The 16,254-nt window shown below is 34.0% G+C and overlaps 1 protein-coding gene across 1 annotated transcript in view; it reads left to right on the top strand.

Moving 5' to 3' along the window:
• The window catches only part of FMN2 (formin 2), a 141,125-nt gene that overhangs the window by 92,514 nt on the left and 32,357 nt on the right, over positions 1–16,254 (top strand). Inside the window, exon 14 of the mRNA XM_085218363.1 lies at positions 6,740–6,832. Coding sequence (XP_085074489.1) covers positions 6,740–6,832 — 93 coding nt within the window. The remainder of the gene's footprint in view (positions 1–6,739; positions 6,833–16,254) is intronic.

Here is a 16,254-nt window from a genome sequence, read left to right as displayed (position 1 = left end):
CACTGAAAATATGCATATGACATTGCTGGCACTATCACCAGTATAAGGATATGTTAGTTTCAAATACCCTGAAAACTGTGTACAGTGAAATAACACTTTGTAAAAATGGGGGGAAGGCAGTCCCAAAAGGATCCCTTCATGAAATTACAAAAAAGTACAACAACAAAAATAAATAAAGTACCACCATAAGCTAGAGGAAAGTTATTATGAAAAATTGCTATGTAACAATAATTAAATAGTTCAGTCTATAAATGTTATATTTTTCTATATGGATATGTCAGTAACATACACAGTGGCATACAGATGTAAATCATCTTTATAATTCTGCAAAAATCTGTCTTTGTTATGCTGTTTCACGGTTCAGAAATCAGCTAGGACTTATGATTGTATTAAAGGAGTTATGCTGATTTTCTTAAGAAAAAGAATTTGGGATGTTCAAAATTTGACTGCGGAAGCTCTTGTCCATCTCAAATTTTCATGAACACTGTATGCCTTTCAATTTGTAAGTGCTAGAAACTATGTCTGTACAGAGATTTCAAATCAAAGTGGAAGTCCAAAAGACTTTAAGAAGGCACAATGTGTACCTGTTCCAAGATAATAATTCAGAAATTTACATTTCAGGTAAGCTGTAAGTCATCTAAACTAGTGTAGCAGAAGTTATTCTAACCATGCAACATCATACTTGCAGATTGTTCAGACCTTGTCGCTGATTTTAGATAAAATACACCCCACGGTTAAAGTTAATATGGTGGATTACTATAAAGAAATAGAAGACCAAAGAACAGGTAAAGCTTTTCATTCACAAACCAAGTGAGTTTGGCTCCATCATTGCCCCCAGATTTCACAGCTCTCCAGGATTCTTACTTTAGCCTTCTTAACTTCAGTGGCATATAGTTTGTTAAGCAACTTGATCTGCTTTTGATCTCTCCTGCTTGTCAACAATGTTCCTTGATGTAGTCATGCCAAGCAATGACTCTTTTCTTATGTCATTCCAGGGATGAAACTTTAGCACTTGTCACATAACTTAAATCAACTCACCATATAATGGAAAATTGGGCATCCAGGGTCACAAGAATGTTGCATGACTCTTGCTAGTTAGGACCTCTGTTGTATAGTTAGTACTAGCATACAGATGCACAGTTGTGATTTAACAAAATACTGGATTTGTGTCCCGTAAAGTTCTTCAGAACATATATTTTGTTTAGGAAAGCACTAGGACATGAGAATGGCAATGAGAGTTATTCATGAAGCACTTACGATAAGTTAAGACTGTTTAGAAGCTGTTCTTTGGCTGCTTGTTAGTATTTTAGCTTTAAAATAGTTTATTCTTGCAAATCATAATCCAATTCATCAATTGTTATTTATTGCAAAACTTTCACTGAAGCTCAGCTAAAATGCAATTAGAAACAATGTCAGGCAGAAATAAATCTGACTAATAGAATGTTGGAAAGAAGAATAATACATATAATGTTATAAAATTGAGCTAGTCAGTGCTTATTTATATGCCACAATATTGTAATACTTAATATCTTTGACTGAAAGCTAATTATAAGTGATATTTTCATAATTTAACTATTTGTTTTCTACCATGAATGCTAACAAGACATTCAAAAGTCTCCATCCATAAGAAGGTAGGCAGTATGGCTTGCTATTTCTTTTTGGTTTGAAATAAACGTGGCTGAAAATGTTTATCTGCTTAACAATTTATATAGAGCACTTTATATTTTAACAAGTGTCTTCCAAGAAGGGTCCCACAGTAATTTGGAAAAGTACATGTTCCCTATTTTTTCAGTACTTCTTACCGTGACCTGAAATTATGTCTTCAGCTCAGCCATGTAGCAATAGGAACTATACATCTAATACCTGCTGTGGCAATCAGAGAACTGAAAGTTCCATTTTGTGCAGCAGAAAGACTTGTATCTGAATCTGGGGCACTGTCAAGTTGGGACTGAGAGATATAAGGTAGTAGATATGCTTTGGTTCCTTACCATTTTTTATTCACATAATAATCTATTAAACATTTAGATGTTGACAGTTGTGTTGACCATGGATTACCTTGTAAAATGAGATTGCATCCACTGATCCACTGATTTTCTGTTAATGCTTGCAAGCTATATCCTTTTGTTATCTTTTTAATTTACCTTTACAGAAACAACTATTCTTTGCCAAATTAAATCTTTACTTTTGCCTACTCATCAACAGTGCATCCAAAAATTCTAGCTGTTTGTTCAGCTATTACTTAAGGGGTTAATTGTGGCAACTACGCAGCATGCTGACTCCTAAACCTAAACCAGATGTAAACTAAAGCCAGGCTTTCAGTCAATCTGTGAGTCATATTTTACTGTCCTTAAAACTCCAAAGAAGAAGCTTCTATGGGATCCCTTGAAGACTCAGCAGTTCTTAGTGTAAGTCTTCACAATTAAAAAAAAAAAAAGAAACTTAAAAAAAAAGAGCTGTTTCTGTACTTGTGGCTGAATTCATCAGTTTCTTTTGATGAGGCCAGTGTTCTCCTTTGATAAAGTCTAAACTTTCTTCTAAAGTCGCAGGTTGCAGCTCTAAAAAAAAAAAAAAAAAAAAAAAAAAAAAAAAGAAATCACTGAGGAAGTTGTGAAAGTAGTGATTACGCTGTTATATACTTTTCAGATAAGTTGTATTCAAGTGAATGTCCTGTGGGACTCTCTGTAGTCAGAACCTCTGAAAATCAGGGACACAGTTTCAAAACATCCTTAAAAATAAATAGTCCCTTAAGTCTTAGCACCACTTGTTCTCTCAAGTATTGTAAACTGTCCTGTCCATCTGAATTCTGTAGGACTTTTATAGGTAAATATGTGGTCTCAGGTGTGGTTAGCCCGAATACCCTGATGAACATCAGTTCATTTTTTGAATATTGCTTATATGTTAATAGCTGTTTAGAAGGTTGAGAAAGAGATGTCTCTGCCTGTACTGACCACTGCTTAGAATCTGAAGTCTTTAGAGTGTATAAATAAGGTAAATGCATGTAGAGTGGGTAGCCAAGAGAACTGAAACCTTTACTGTATAAAGCAATACGAGGTTCTTATCCTTTTTTGTTACTGTTTGGGCAGTGCCGGTACTTGAGATAAGTTTCTACCTAGTGCTTGGCTTTTATGCTTGTCTACGTGATTCTTAAATGCCATTCCATTCTTGCATTATATTAAAATTTTAAATCTGCTTTAATTAAATGGAACTACGTATACTAGCATTGTCTTTCTGTTGCTTACATATCTCCTTGGGTGAAAAATAACAAGCTGTGAAAATAGAGATGGTAATAGAGCAACTTTTGACTTAATTCGATAGAATTCAAAAGATAGATAAGCATTTGTTTCAGACAAAACTTCTGTGAACTTATTGCAGCAAATCTACCTTGCCAGGCTAGTCCTTTGATATCTGGGGTGTTTAGGTGATCTGCTTTGTTGGAGTGATATATGATTATATATATTGGAAGGGGGGAGGGGAATAGATATGGAATACTCTAGCATTTTCACATTTTTTTATGCATGTTTCACGTCCACATTGCTTAGAAGTTATTAAATACTCTTCTGACATATTTATTTAGTATCATATTCCTGCACTTGGGCAGAAATACTGGTAACTGTCCAGCATTTTACGTTCCTTTCATATGATGAGCACTTGAAAATTCCTTCAGTTACAGTTGAGGAATAACAATACTTCATCCAAGTAAAGAGATTTTATACTCTGGTGACAAATTGCAAGACATGATATATGAGTACTCTAACAAACAGGTTGTGCAGGGAGACTGTGATTCCAAACTTGGTGCTCTGGAAAACAAACTTAGAGCTTACAGGACTGTTAATTCTTTAATAAAGAAAGCATCCAGATTATGGGATGGGTATTAGTATTTTAACAGTGATACTATTTCCTCCACTTTTTTTTTTTTTAATTTTAGTCAGATATTATATATGGTATCTTCCTACAAAGCAAGAAAAAAGCTTTTTTTTTTTTTTTAAGTTACTTACACATTATTTGCAATCCAGGAACAGGGTCAAAAACAAACCTGAACTGCTGCTCTTCCATGCATCACTGATTTCTTTAGTCCTTTCATGTAGAAATAAATAAAAAGCAAACTAGGAAAACAAAGATATTAACTTCATTTCCTTTCATCCACCCCACTTATATGAACAAATGATCTATGGAAGGGCTTACAGAATGCAAATGGTTAAAGATTAGACGTTTCTTCTGACAATTTATATGTTTTCCTTTGCCATAGCAAGTTGAATACAAAGGATGGTATATCCTTGTATTTTCTTCTACAATTTGAAGGATGACTGCTTCAGATATTGGCATGGGTATAGGCTTAAGATATTTTTTTTGTCTTATAAAAATTTATGCTATGTTTCTTCCAAATCAGCTGAGATATCTGGAGGGGTAGTCATTAAATCAGGAGGGTAAAATGTTTTAATTGTTATGTGAAGAATATTTCAGAAAAAGGTATGAAGTGTGACTGATATTACATGTACAATTATGACTGTTTCTAGGGCATCTTTCAATTGTCACGTATTTTTGAACAGCAGAAAAGAATAGTAAAAATATCACCATCAGATATTTATTTATTTATTTATTTTGCAGAATAGTACATAATTTCTCCAGCTTCATTCTAGCCATTACTGTTTGAAAATTCATGGTCATTTTGAATTCCTCCCCTTACTTCAGATATGTTGACTAATGTTTAAGAACCTTGAAGAGCGTTAGAGAACATTTGGAACATGCTTGTATTTTTGCTATTTGTGGTAATATTTTTAGAAAGAGTTAAAAAGTTTTCTTTGCTAAAGTTATCAACACATTTTTTCCGCAATCTTTAAAAATTGTGAAAACATCATAAAAGAGAAGGAAAACCGAATCTCTGTATTCAGGCTCTAAACTGATCAGCAGTAGCGTCTATTTATCAAAGGTACAGTTCCTGTTCTGTTCCTTTCTAAAATCAGACTTCTCCAACCTTAGAAATGCTTCACTAATGGCAGTGACTACATTTTTATATTTAGTTTAGCATATAACTGTTTTACTCGCACATTTGAATGTGTGTATATTAAAATGCTTCGTAAGTAGCCTTATCTATTTATTTGAATATGTTCATTTTAAATTGTTTTGCTTTCTAAAAATCTATTTGTATGTACTTATATTAGTTTCTAAGCTAAATAGAAATGAGATTTAAATTTTTAGTGTCACCCTGACTTTGCTTTTTTAGAGTTGCTGATTACTTAATTTGAATCAGTCATCCGTTGTATATTTGTGTTTTAAAATCAATATCACTAGTTGTCTTTGGTTTAATCACAACTATGAGAAAAGACAAATATCCATGAGATCTAATACTGCATTCTCCAGAAGTTTGTTCCAGACATGGGAGAACAGATGAGTAGTATTGTAAAGATGGATCAATATGCTCAGCTAACAGAATACAAAAGAGTAATGTGACTACCATAATATCTGTTTACATTTTTCATACTCTAGCTTGAATGACTAAGTGCAGACCTACATTGGGCTGACTGACTAGCATTTGCCATAGGTAATGAAACCCTGGATCGTTATCTTAAATAGCAATACCACCACCATTATCTCTTGGATATGCCATTCATCTGTGGCTGTAAACCATAAAATGTTGTTTGTACATGTTAAAATTCGCTATTGGATAGACAAGAATGACCCGATAACTGTTTTTTAAAATTCTGGTATTTTTACAAATATTACATATTTCTAGAGAATATAATCCATCTAAGGCTTATGTCTATTATTTCTAATCTAAACCAGACTGTAATTCTCATCTGTATATATTTAGATGGATGCCATTCTATGCATTTTTTTATATATTTAAAGGAGATAATTATAATAGTGAATTCTGCTGCTTCACAATATTTTAATGTAATTATTCTTCTGTATGTAAAAACATAATAACAAACCTGTTTCTCTGAAAGAACCCTCAGAGAGTAAATAAATATCTATGTGCAGATAAGCAGAGCCATTCTCCTGAATTAGTATCTTTTGTTGCTCCAAATGGAATTACTTTGGCTTGTCTATGAGGACACAGCGATGCCACCTCAACAGTGACAAATCTGTGAGGGATGTTTTGGGCTTCAGCTTCTCTGTCCAGGTCTCTGATAAAGTAATAACCAAATTGTCCTCCGCCGAGATCTCTTACAGAATTCAAGCTATGATAGCAATACTGTCATGTTCTTGTACTTCAGTAACTTCTAGGTTACTTTTGAACAAAGCAAGATACTTAACCGCATCTGTGGTTTTAGCAGACTTCAAGCCCTCATCTGCATTTTATGTACTATAATTATATAACTAAGATTACTCCTAATAGTTAGTGCTGGTTTTGCACCTGAACTTCATTTTGATTGAGGTACTGTCACCTAAGTGAATGTAGATGAAAATGACCTGAAATCAGAAATCATAATTTTGTTTCTGTATCTTTCAGCCCCTTAAATTTGTCTTTCTCCTTCAAAATAATTCAGTGCTACCATTCATTTAAATAACAGTTATGCTGACCATGAGTTATTGTTACGTTTTGATCAACAACATTTGATTATGACATAGCTGTTCCTGAATATATTGTCATAGAGATCACATTTGAAGTAGTGTGTTTGAGGAACATATTCCAGCAATTTCACTAGGTATATATTAATTAAAGTATGTATCTGCATGTTGAAATAAAATACATTCTATGATGTGTCATTACTAAACTAATCTGTTATTTCAATTTCAGTATGTGAGACAGAAGCAGCAAAAGTTTATCAGCTATCACTAGAAGAGCACCTACAGCCTTTCAAAGACAGCATGGAGCAATTCATTAGTCAAGGTAAATAATGAAACGTCACTTAACCTTTTCATGACATTTCAAAGACAAGTTATGGGAACAATGTTTATACATTGTGGGAAAGAGACTGTTTATTTTGGCATCATAGAAAGATGTGGATTAGTTTAATCAGATGCCACACAGTTCTAAAAGATTTACAAAATGATTCTGTTGTAATGTAGGTGACTCATTTTCTTTTGCATGACAGCAAAGACAAATGCTATTGGCTCAAGTATGTGATCTGATAAGTTCAGCATTCCAGTAGAAAACAATTTTACAACCTTTGTTCCTTGAAAAATTATTGAAGCTGGATCTGTGTCATTAATTTCTTTCCAAAGAGATAATTCCTTTAAACGTGCCAAAAACATGCAGTAAGTTCAGCAAAAGTAGTTAGTTTTTTCCGTATGTAAGGCAAATCCATATGAAATTCTTGGATGTGATTAATGGAAAATGCAAGAAAAGATTTAAGTATCCAAGATGAACTGGCATCCTGAGTGCTAGAAGAAATAAAAAACACAACAACAAGAAAACACTTTAAAAATGAATAGACAATGTTTTACAAGACTCTTCTTTTGCAAGATGGTAGGAATAAGTATGGATAAATTTAATTTTTGACTAGCAGCATGTCACAGTGTCTCTTGAAATACTGCACTGAAAGAGTATATTCTGTACTGACCAGTTCAATTTCTGATACAATTTGGAGTTGAATGCATTAGATTGGCAGTGGCCAGGTAAGCAAATCAATAGCATTTTAGCTTTCTTGGTCACATTACTGCTCCTTCTGCTTTGATGATATTTTTTGTAATAGAAGATGTCTGTTATCTCCTGATCAGGTGATTTATGTGAAAAGTGAGTTTCTTCTGATTACTCAACGTAGTTCTCAGTAACACATATGCCTAGATGTAAGAGAGAAATCATTATTAACTTTTTGTGCATGATGTTTGACAGACCAGGCAGGTATGCATTTATTTTATTCTTAATTAGAATATCCAAGGTGATCATGTGTCCAAACATGTAAAAAAGGAAGTTATACAAATTTCAGTATGTATCAGTACATGCTACCAGTTTCCTAACTACTTTGGAAAAAATTCACATTTCCAATTATGTATATGAGCATTGCAAAAACATTGTTTTGAACTGCATATGTAAATTGATGCTTCCTGAGTCAAACTATCCATTTGTCAAATCTGGCAAACAGCGCTGTGTCCTGCATGACTAGATATGGAACTTTAAGGGCTTCTCAGAAAGCAATGCCTCCTAATTTTTTCTGTTGGTCCATGAAGTCAAAGGCAGATATTGGAGGTATGGCAGCAGAGGTTGAACTTTCCCACCAATAGTTCATTACGCTTTCTTGCCATGTGACAGAGGGCAGCAGGGAGGCAGTCTGACAAAATGGCATCTGACGTGGAAGTGCATATCAAGCACTGGTGTGTCACTGAATTCCTCCATGCAGAAACAGTTGCACCCACTGACAATCATGGACACTTGCTGAACAATAATGGAGTCCAAACAATGGATGTGAGCACAGTGAAATGATGGGTGGTGAATTTCAGCAGTGGTAGCAGTGGCAGTGGATCATCTGTGTTGGTACAGTTTTGATTTTTTTTAAATGCAGCATTCAGGTTCATTGCTGGCAAAAATGCATAGCTACTGGTGATGATTGCTGAAAAATAGTGTTTTGTAGCTGGGTATTTACTTCAACCAATAGTATTATTGAGCTTTTTGTATCTGTTTTAGTTTCCATGGAAATAGCAAACATTACCTTTGGAGCAACCTACATATGTTAAAACTGTATTCTCATTGCACAGTTGATATGCAACTAGTGGCATAGACATATTCCACATATTTTATGTTAGGTTTATATTATTACTGATATATGTAGATAGGGAGCTATCAAAATCATGAGCTACTCTTAAACAGATCACTAATATACACTGTAAACCATGCAACTACTTGTCTATTAATAGAAAAAAAAAAAGCAAGTCAAATATGGGGCTTATATTATGTCACATATGAATTACTTTTAGAGGCCACTTACTCTGTATTGTAACCTTTTTTGACTATGACTTAGTGAGGGTAATAATATAGAGTAAAATCTGTAGTAATTTTCCTATTTTATGAGGAACGTGAGAAAAAACATACAGCCGTGCATCTTATCCATGAAGAACTTTGCTTGTTATTATTAGTGGATCTTGCTAGAGCATTGATAAAGGGAAATCCATAATCTGAGTAAAAATATCATGATCACTTTTTAATTGAAATAATTGGAAATGTGCATTGAGAACACAATGAATTGTGACTAAAGATTTATACATTGTTTAAAATTCTGAGGACTATTTTTTAGTATTCGATTGCAATGTAAGAAAGACAAAGGTTAACATATAGGAAAAAAGAATCTCTGGTTAAGTTCCAAAAAAAAAAAAAAAAAAGTAATTCTAAATACCTTTCATTATGAAATCCTTTGTTTTTACTTCATGGGATTGAATTCAGACTTGAAAGAGGCCATGTTTAAAGCAGGATTTCTCTTTCCTGTTCAGTGTTTGACAGGCTTTTGATCTAGATATTTTTTCTAAGGGCTTTTGTTGTTTATGTAGACATAATCGATGAGTCTTTTCAGCTAGACTGCACACATGATCATTTAGAAAAACAGAGGGACAATTCTTGGCACCTTTTAGGGATTTGTGTTTATATAACATATGCTCTGGGCAAAAAAAAAAAAAAAAAGAAAAAGAAAAAGAAAAAAACTGCTAAGCTTTAAGTTTTATCTTTTCAAGTTTCAGTTTCTCTAAAGTCAGAAAAGGTTTTAACTTATAATTCAGATGAAAAACATTTTTCATAAGCATGAATAATTTGGCATGTTTATATGATGTCTTTTCAGAGTAGATAACTTGTGTGCATAATGAGACCCAAAAGTTCAAAGTAGCTAGTTATTCACTTAAACTTGTTGCTAAACTTGCAGTTAAAATGGAAAATGAGTTTCTTGTAGGCAGAAATACTTGGACATCGAATTAAGTATTACTGGCAAGAAGATAAAAAAGCAGAATAGTTACTGAATGGCACAGTTATGTAACTTAAAATTAAGTTACTCTAACTGGTCTAGCTGATTGTTGCTATTGATGTATTAATAAAAATAAAATTGTTAACCCTTTCATTAGAGTCATTAGAGGCAGAAATGATCTTCTAGCTGACTAGTGGAATTTATTTCCTTCAAAGGATAAAGAAGGGGAAGAAGTAAGGTATGTGTTCAGAGTCATAATGTTTTAGATCAAAATGTTAGTGAGCTGAGGCTGCCTAGCATTTACCTTGCTATCCTAGTCAGCTTTCTAAAGTGTAGTGTATTCAGCAAAATAAGAAAAGTAGTCACTCTGTTTAACAAAAAATCAAAATATCTGTTCCATTTCCTTACATGCAGTTTCTGAGGGTCTGTGTGTGTCAGAACCTCCAAGGCAAACCTCTCTTCCATGTTTTTTATCCTCTTTTTGGAACCACATGTAGTAAACTATCAGTCAAAAAATTTGTTATTCTCAAATTCAAATATTAACCATTTCTGCTGAGATTCTCTGTAGTCCCACTGCTTTAAAAACAACAACAAAAAACCACTTGCAAACAGGAAATTGAAAAGAAAAATGTGTAATATTGCAAAGAACTTTATAAAAGTATTTTTTCTTTATTACATATTTCTAACTATTTTCTTAAAGTTTATACTACTATTTGGGAGATAGTCCTTTTTAAGTGAAACATTATTCAGACCAAATTGTGTGAAATTAATGAGTACTGTTTGTGTCTCCTCAGTATAGGAGTGCTAACTTCACTGAAGGTTTCTTTCCACAAGTCAGTCCACACAAGTTACCATGTTTGTAGAACAGAGATCACAAAGGAAAACATTTGAAAATGCAGTTGCTTTTGGATCAGTACTTTTCTGTGGGAACACACAAACATCTGAGATCACAGCCACATCCCCCAGTTCAGAAAGGTTCAGAAATCACTTTTTTTTTCTGGGGCAAACCTTCTCAGGATGCACAGGAGACAGTGAGAAAGAAACTGGAGGGTGTTAATCAGCCTGCAAGTTAGAGGGTAAATTCATTAGACTTTAGTAATCATTTAACACTTGATAGGATAGCCAGCTCATATTTAAAAAAAAAAAAAAATTGAAAAAATTGTTCATGGATGAGCCACAAATGAATTTCAGTCCCCAAGTTTTAATTGTGGTTAACTTTGCAGTGAGAAGTAGTCTGTGGATGTTTGCTTTTAGGACTCCAGCCTAGGCTGTACGTTCTTGTCAGCCTGATAAGGCAGGAAAGGCAGGTCTGATTGGAGGCAGCAGCCACTGCTCCCTCAGCTCCCTCAGACAAGTCAGTCAGTCTGGTTTGGTACCTGAGAAGAGGCAGTATGTTCAAATCACAGACTTTCAACTAAGATTCTATAAATTGTCCAAATGTTTTAGTCTTGAAATCTGTGGAAGGGATCCATTATTGTTCTAGTTACTGAATAAGATATCATTAATTTTAGATTTTTTTAAAAGTGTTATGTTATATGATATTTCAAGAATAGAGTGCATTGCATATACAAGAAATAAAAATGATTTTCGGATGATTAGCTAGTTAATCTAAAGCCAGGAATAATTCCAGAGTGGTGGTATGTTTGGGTGAACAAGCTGACCATTCAACCATTGGCTCCTTCTAGTCTTGACAAAAATTCTTACAGTTATTAGCAAGTGAGAGCCCCGGGTTTCATCCTGCTGGACTACAGACTTTTCCAGCCCCGAGTTTTAGCCACAACCTTGTGACTTTGCAGAATAAAGATGCTAAAATTGTGCTCTTGATTGAACTGTCTGTAACTATCTCTCTTTTTGCCAGGAATCCAGTTTCCAAACGTTTAGTAAATGAATGTATAAATCACAAAGTGTGTTGTATTTATCTCTATAGCTGCAACCAGCTAGTTGGAAATAACTTTCTCTTTTAGGTCAAGCAGCAAAAGGCTGTACATCATCAGATGATGTATTGTGAATAAGACTAAATCATCAGACTGAATTTTGGATGACTGGGTTCAGTTTCTGGCTCCAGAAGACAGTGAAATGAATGCTGTTAGAGTAATCTTAATTCTGGGAATTTCTAGCACAGAATGATTGATTTTGCAGTTTCCATTTTCTTCAACTTTGCCCTTATAATTTGATTAATACAAGGGATACTACTGCATCAAGTGTTTTTTTTCTAAAAATAGCTGAGAAAATATGAGTAAGATCATTAGGAATATATAAAAACTAATGCTTTAGTTTTTCTTTAAAACAAACAAAACAAATACCCAGAACATCTAGAGGTTAGATACTGTGTAATTTATATGAAGGTATTCACTTTAAATAATGCCTTCAAAATCTACTCATTATTCTGACAAGCTATTTTTTCATTGTAAATTTTTGATACAGGGAGAGCAACATACAATCACTATAATAGAAATGTAGGAATCACATTTTAACTAGTTCCATAAACATGAATATTTTTTGATAGTATTTTTCATTGGATTATTGAAAGAGCTTTTAAAACATTTTGAGTACTGAAAGCATTTTTTTTTAAATCTCACACTGACATCTTAGTGCTAAAACATAGTTTTACCTCAGTATTGTAGAAACTTCACCCCAACTCAGGTGTCAGCACCTCCATTGATTATGACGTAATAATCCTAGTTCACATTATGGTGTATTTGCAACACTAAACACTGCATAAAAGTTGACATCGTTTGGGAAGAGGATGATATGTATTAGTCATCAAAACACAATACAGGTCATCCACTATGAAAGCATTCTGAATGGATGCAGCAGATTGATGAAAGCATTGTAGATAAGGTGCAAAAAACCTTTCTTCGATAAAATCAGAAATGCTTACCGATTAGTTGTTGGGATGGTAAGTTAAAGTAAAAACATTCAAATTTAATTCAGGTTTAGTTGCTGCACTGGCCCTAATCAGCATATAGCGGGATGTTCTCCAGTGGTCCAGAGAGCAGGTTAATAGCTGGACATTATTGCTTTTAAATTAGACACGAAACCTCTTGCATACCTAATAACACATTTATTTAGTTTTCAGTATGCTAGGTAACAGCACATCTGTTTAGTGCCTAGTCCTGACCTCCTGAGACCTTTCTGCAGCGTAGCATTTTAGAATCAGTAGCATGGAGTGAGGTGGTCAAAGCTACATGTGAACTACATTGTATTTTGCTTCTGTGAATATGACATTTAAGAACGTTGGAGCGAATAGTCTCTAAATGCAGTTAAATAGAGTATAATGGATTAGTCTTGGATGTGGGCCCTACTTCCACCTCACTTCAGTGGAAAGTAGATTCCATCTTTTAAAGGGTAACAAATTATCTGTTTACTAGACTGCTGCCTGAGATGGAATGAAAGATCAAACATAGAGGAAATTCACATCATGAAACGTGCTTTGAGTGCTAGGCAAGACTTTTGCTGATTTTTGTTTTTGTTACTGTTTTTATTATAGTTATTTTTGTGATGAAGGTAGAGAAGCACAAGAACAGGTTGTCCCTTCCCTGGAGGCACTTGAGGTTAGAGCAACCTGCTGTAGCTGTAGGCATCCCTGTTCATTAGGTGAATGAACAGAGGTGTTGGATCAGGTTACCTTCAAAGGTCCCTTCTAACTCAAATGATTTAATAATCAGTTATAGTACTCGAGACTCCTTTTATGGAGTCTTTTATTTACAAGGTTGTTGGGTTTTTTTTTTTGGTTGGCTTTTTAGAGTATTGTTGATCACATAATCATTGGTATGAATGTGGATCTTACATCTATGGAGCAGCAAGTAATTTGACTTGTCCCTGTCATGTAATACTATTATGAAGTGCAAATGGTTGAAGTAAATATAAATGTTGGCTTATCTTAAAAGTGTTGAAAAAACAGGAACAACATCATTAGAAAAACGTGCAGCATGTTAAAAGTTCTATCCCCAGTTATCTTTAAGAAACTAGGGTCTAAGAGAAGTATTAAAATGTTCTGTTTCATATAGGCGTGAAAATTTTAGAAAGTAGGGGAGAGGGAGTAGGGTATTCTTCCTGCTTGTTATCGTCTATGAATGTCATAAGAAATCTAGAAGGATCCTGGACTTCTGCTAGGATTTCCAGAATAAAACCTTCTTTCTCCCTTTGCATTTTTCTTAGCATAAATAATACCAGGTAATAAACTATCCAAATGTACTTGGATCTTTGCTCAGCGTAAATAGAAATACTTAAAACTATACCAACGTAGCTCTAATGACTCATTGTCATTAAGCTCATTGTGAAGTCATTGTATCTGTCAAAAAAGTAATAAAAACCAACAACCTGGCTCCACTTGAAAGTTACTGGAAAGCACATTCATATCTAATTGTAAACAAATACTAGTTAATACTTTAAATAAAAAGTTGAAAATAAAAAAAGATTTAGAATGTAGACAAGCAGATGAAAGGATTCTTGTTGCTTTCCATCTGAGATTACTAAAATGCATTCCTGTATTCAATTACCTGAGAAGATGTGATATCCCCTTGAGAGAGATCAGGAGATCAGAAGGGATAACAGTTTTGTGCATCTCCTTATTCATAGTCCTTTGAAACCAGTTCAGTAGAAATAATTTATATTGCAGTAGGGTTTGTGGCCAGACAGTGACTACAGACAGTAATCACTGGGTCAAGATCATAGCATAGGCCAACAACAGAATGTTATCATGGAACACAAGCGCTGAAGAGAGACACTTAAGTGTTGTTTGAGTAGACCTATGCAGTCTACTCAGAATTGTTTCTGAATCTGAACCAGAAAGTCAACCTGTTTTTTGACTATGCTTATTTATGCCCTTTATGTGCAAATGTACAAAAGAATTTTTATTAACTGTTAAAGTCTATTTTTTTCTTACAAAATTCCTGTTATGGCATGTTATAAGCTAAAATATCCATATCATTATATATATATGTGCGCGTGTGTGTATGTATATATAACGTTTGGCTTTCTACATATTTTTTTTACAAAGCCATTAAGCTTCAGCTCCTGACATCATTTAAAGATTAATTATTTAACTCTCACTTACAGTCTCTTCTCTCCCTCCCTCCCAAAAACAACAAAAAACATTCCTGTTTGATTGTTTCCATTTAAAATAACTGCATAGCTTTTCCCAGTGCCACTCTTGTAGCCAACTACATTAAGTTTATTAAATAAAACATGCAAGTAGAGCAAACAAAATAAAAGTCAGAAGTTGAGGCAACAAATGTTCAGAAGACCAAAGGGGAGAAAGTAAGAGGTGAATATTTTTTTTGTTGCTTGCTTGAAGAGCTTTGCACAGACCCTGGTGCCTTTTTTAGTCTGCTTTGATAGCTAATTTTGTCAAGGTATTTCAGAATCAATGTTGAACAGTATTCTGATATCCAAACAATTATTTTAGAGCTTTCTGGGAGGCATTCAAAAACTATATATGTGCAACCAAGGAGAACAAAGGCAACTTTATTAGGAGCTCTGGCAGAGGTCCTATAGACTTGAACCTTAGGCCTTAATGAAAGTGTAGCTATGTGACTTCGTGGTGGTTATTCTTCCAACATCTTATCTCTTTAGTCTCCCTTTCTCCTGTGCAGAGGTTGTTCCTCATGGCTTCAGGTGGGCTTTTCAAGTTCTCAGAACTCACAGGAGTTGGGTCAGTGGAAGGATGAAAAATGTACTGTCTAACCTTCCACTCACATTTAAGAAAAGTCAGCTCTTTTTTTTTTTTTTTTTTTTAATTTGGTCCTTGTTATTTGGTTGGATTTAGGTTTTTATCTTTTAGAACTGGAGGGTGGTGAGCTGCTCCTCTCCAGAATAGGTATTTGGCATGTTTTGGTATATTTTTAGTCTCAGCTAGTATTCATTCAGCATCACAGTGGAGGGGAAAAAAACAAAGTTATTGTCAAAGCTTCCGGTAAAAACTACAACAAAGGCTTCTAAAAGTTTTGGAGTGTTTTCTTTTTTTCAGTAAAATGGATTTCTAATAATTTCACTGCTATTAGAATATAAAGAGCACAAGGCAGAATCAGTTCAAAAGGGTAGTTGCAAGGCACTGATCTCTCTGTTAGTCTTAGGGCAAATATTTCTAAAGATTTTTGAAGGGATGATAAAGAATGGAATGTACTTTCAAACTTTTTGCAAGAAATTGCAAGAACTGAGAGACAATGTATGTTGTATGCAACGTCTATATGGAACATAATCTGATAGAAATATAGAAAATAACCTGATATATTGGTGTAGATTTAAGGCAGAAGGTATAAAACTTAAATTTGGAAGAAAGTTGCTTGGACTGAAAATGAGAAAATACTTGGCAAGGTTCTTCATTCACAGAGAAGCTTGATTCCAGCAAAGGCTGTAGCATATGTCTGAAATGTTTGCTGCCTTTGAGATAAGAAAGGACATTCGTGATAAAAGACTATTTTTT

The sequence above is a fragment of the Meleagris gallopavo genome, chromosome 2 (genome assembly GCF_905368555.1).
Source record: "Meleagris gallopavo chromosome 2, MGAL_WU_HG_1.1, whole genome shotgun sequence".
In the NCBI taxonomy this organism is placed as follows: domain Eukaryota; kingdom Metazoa; phylum Chordata; class Aves; order Galliformes; family Phasianidae; genus Meleagris; species Meleagris gallopavo.
Note: the sequence above shows the minus strand (reverse complement) of the source record. Positions and strands in the feature narration are given on the sequence as shown.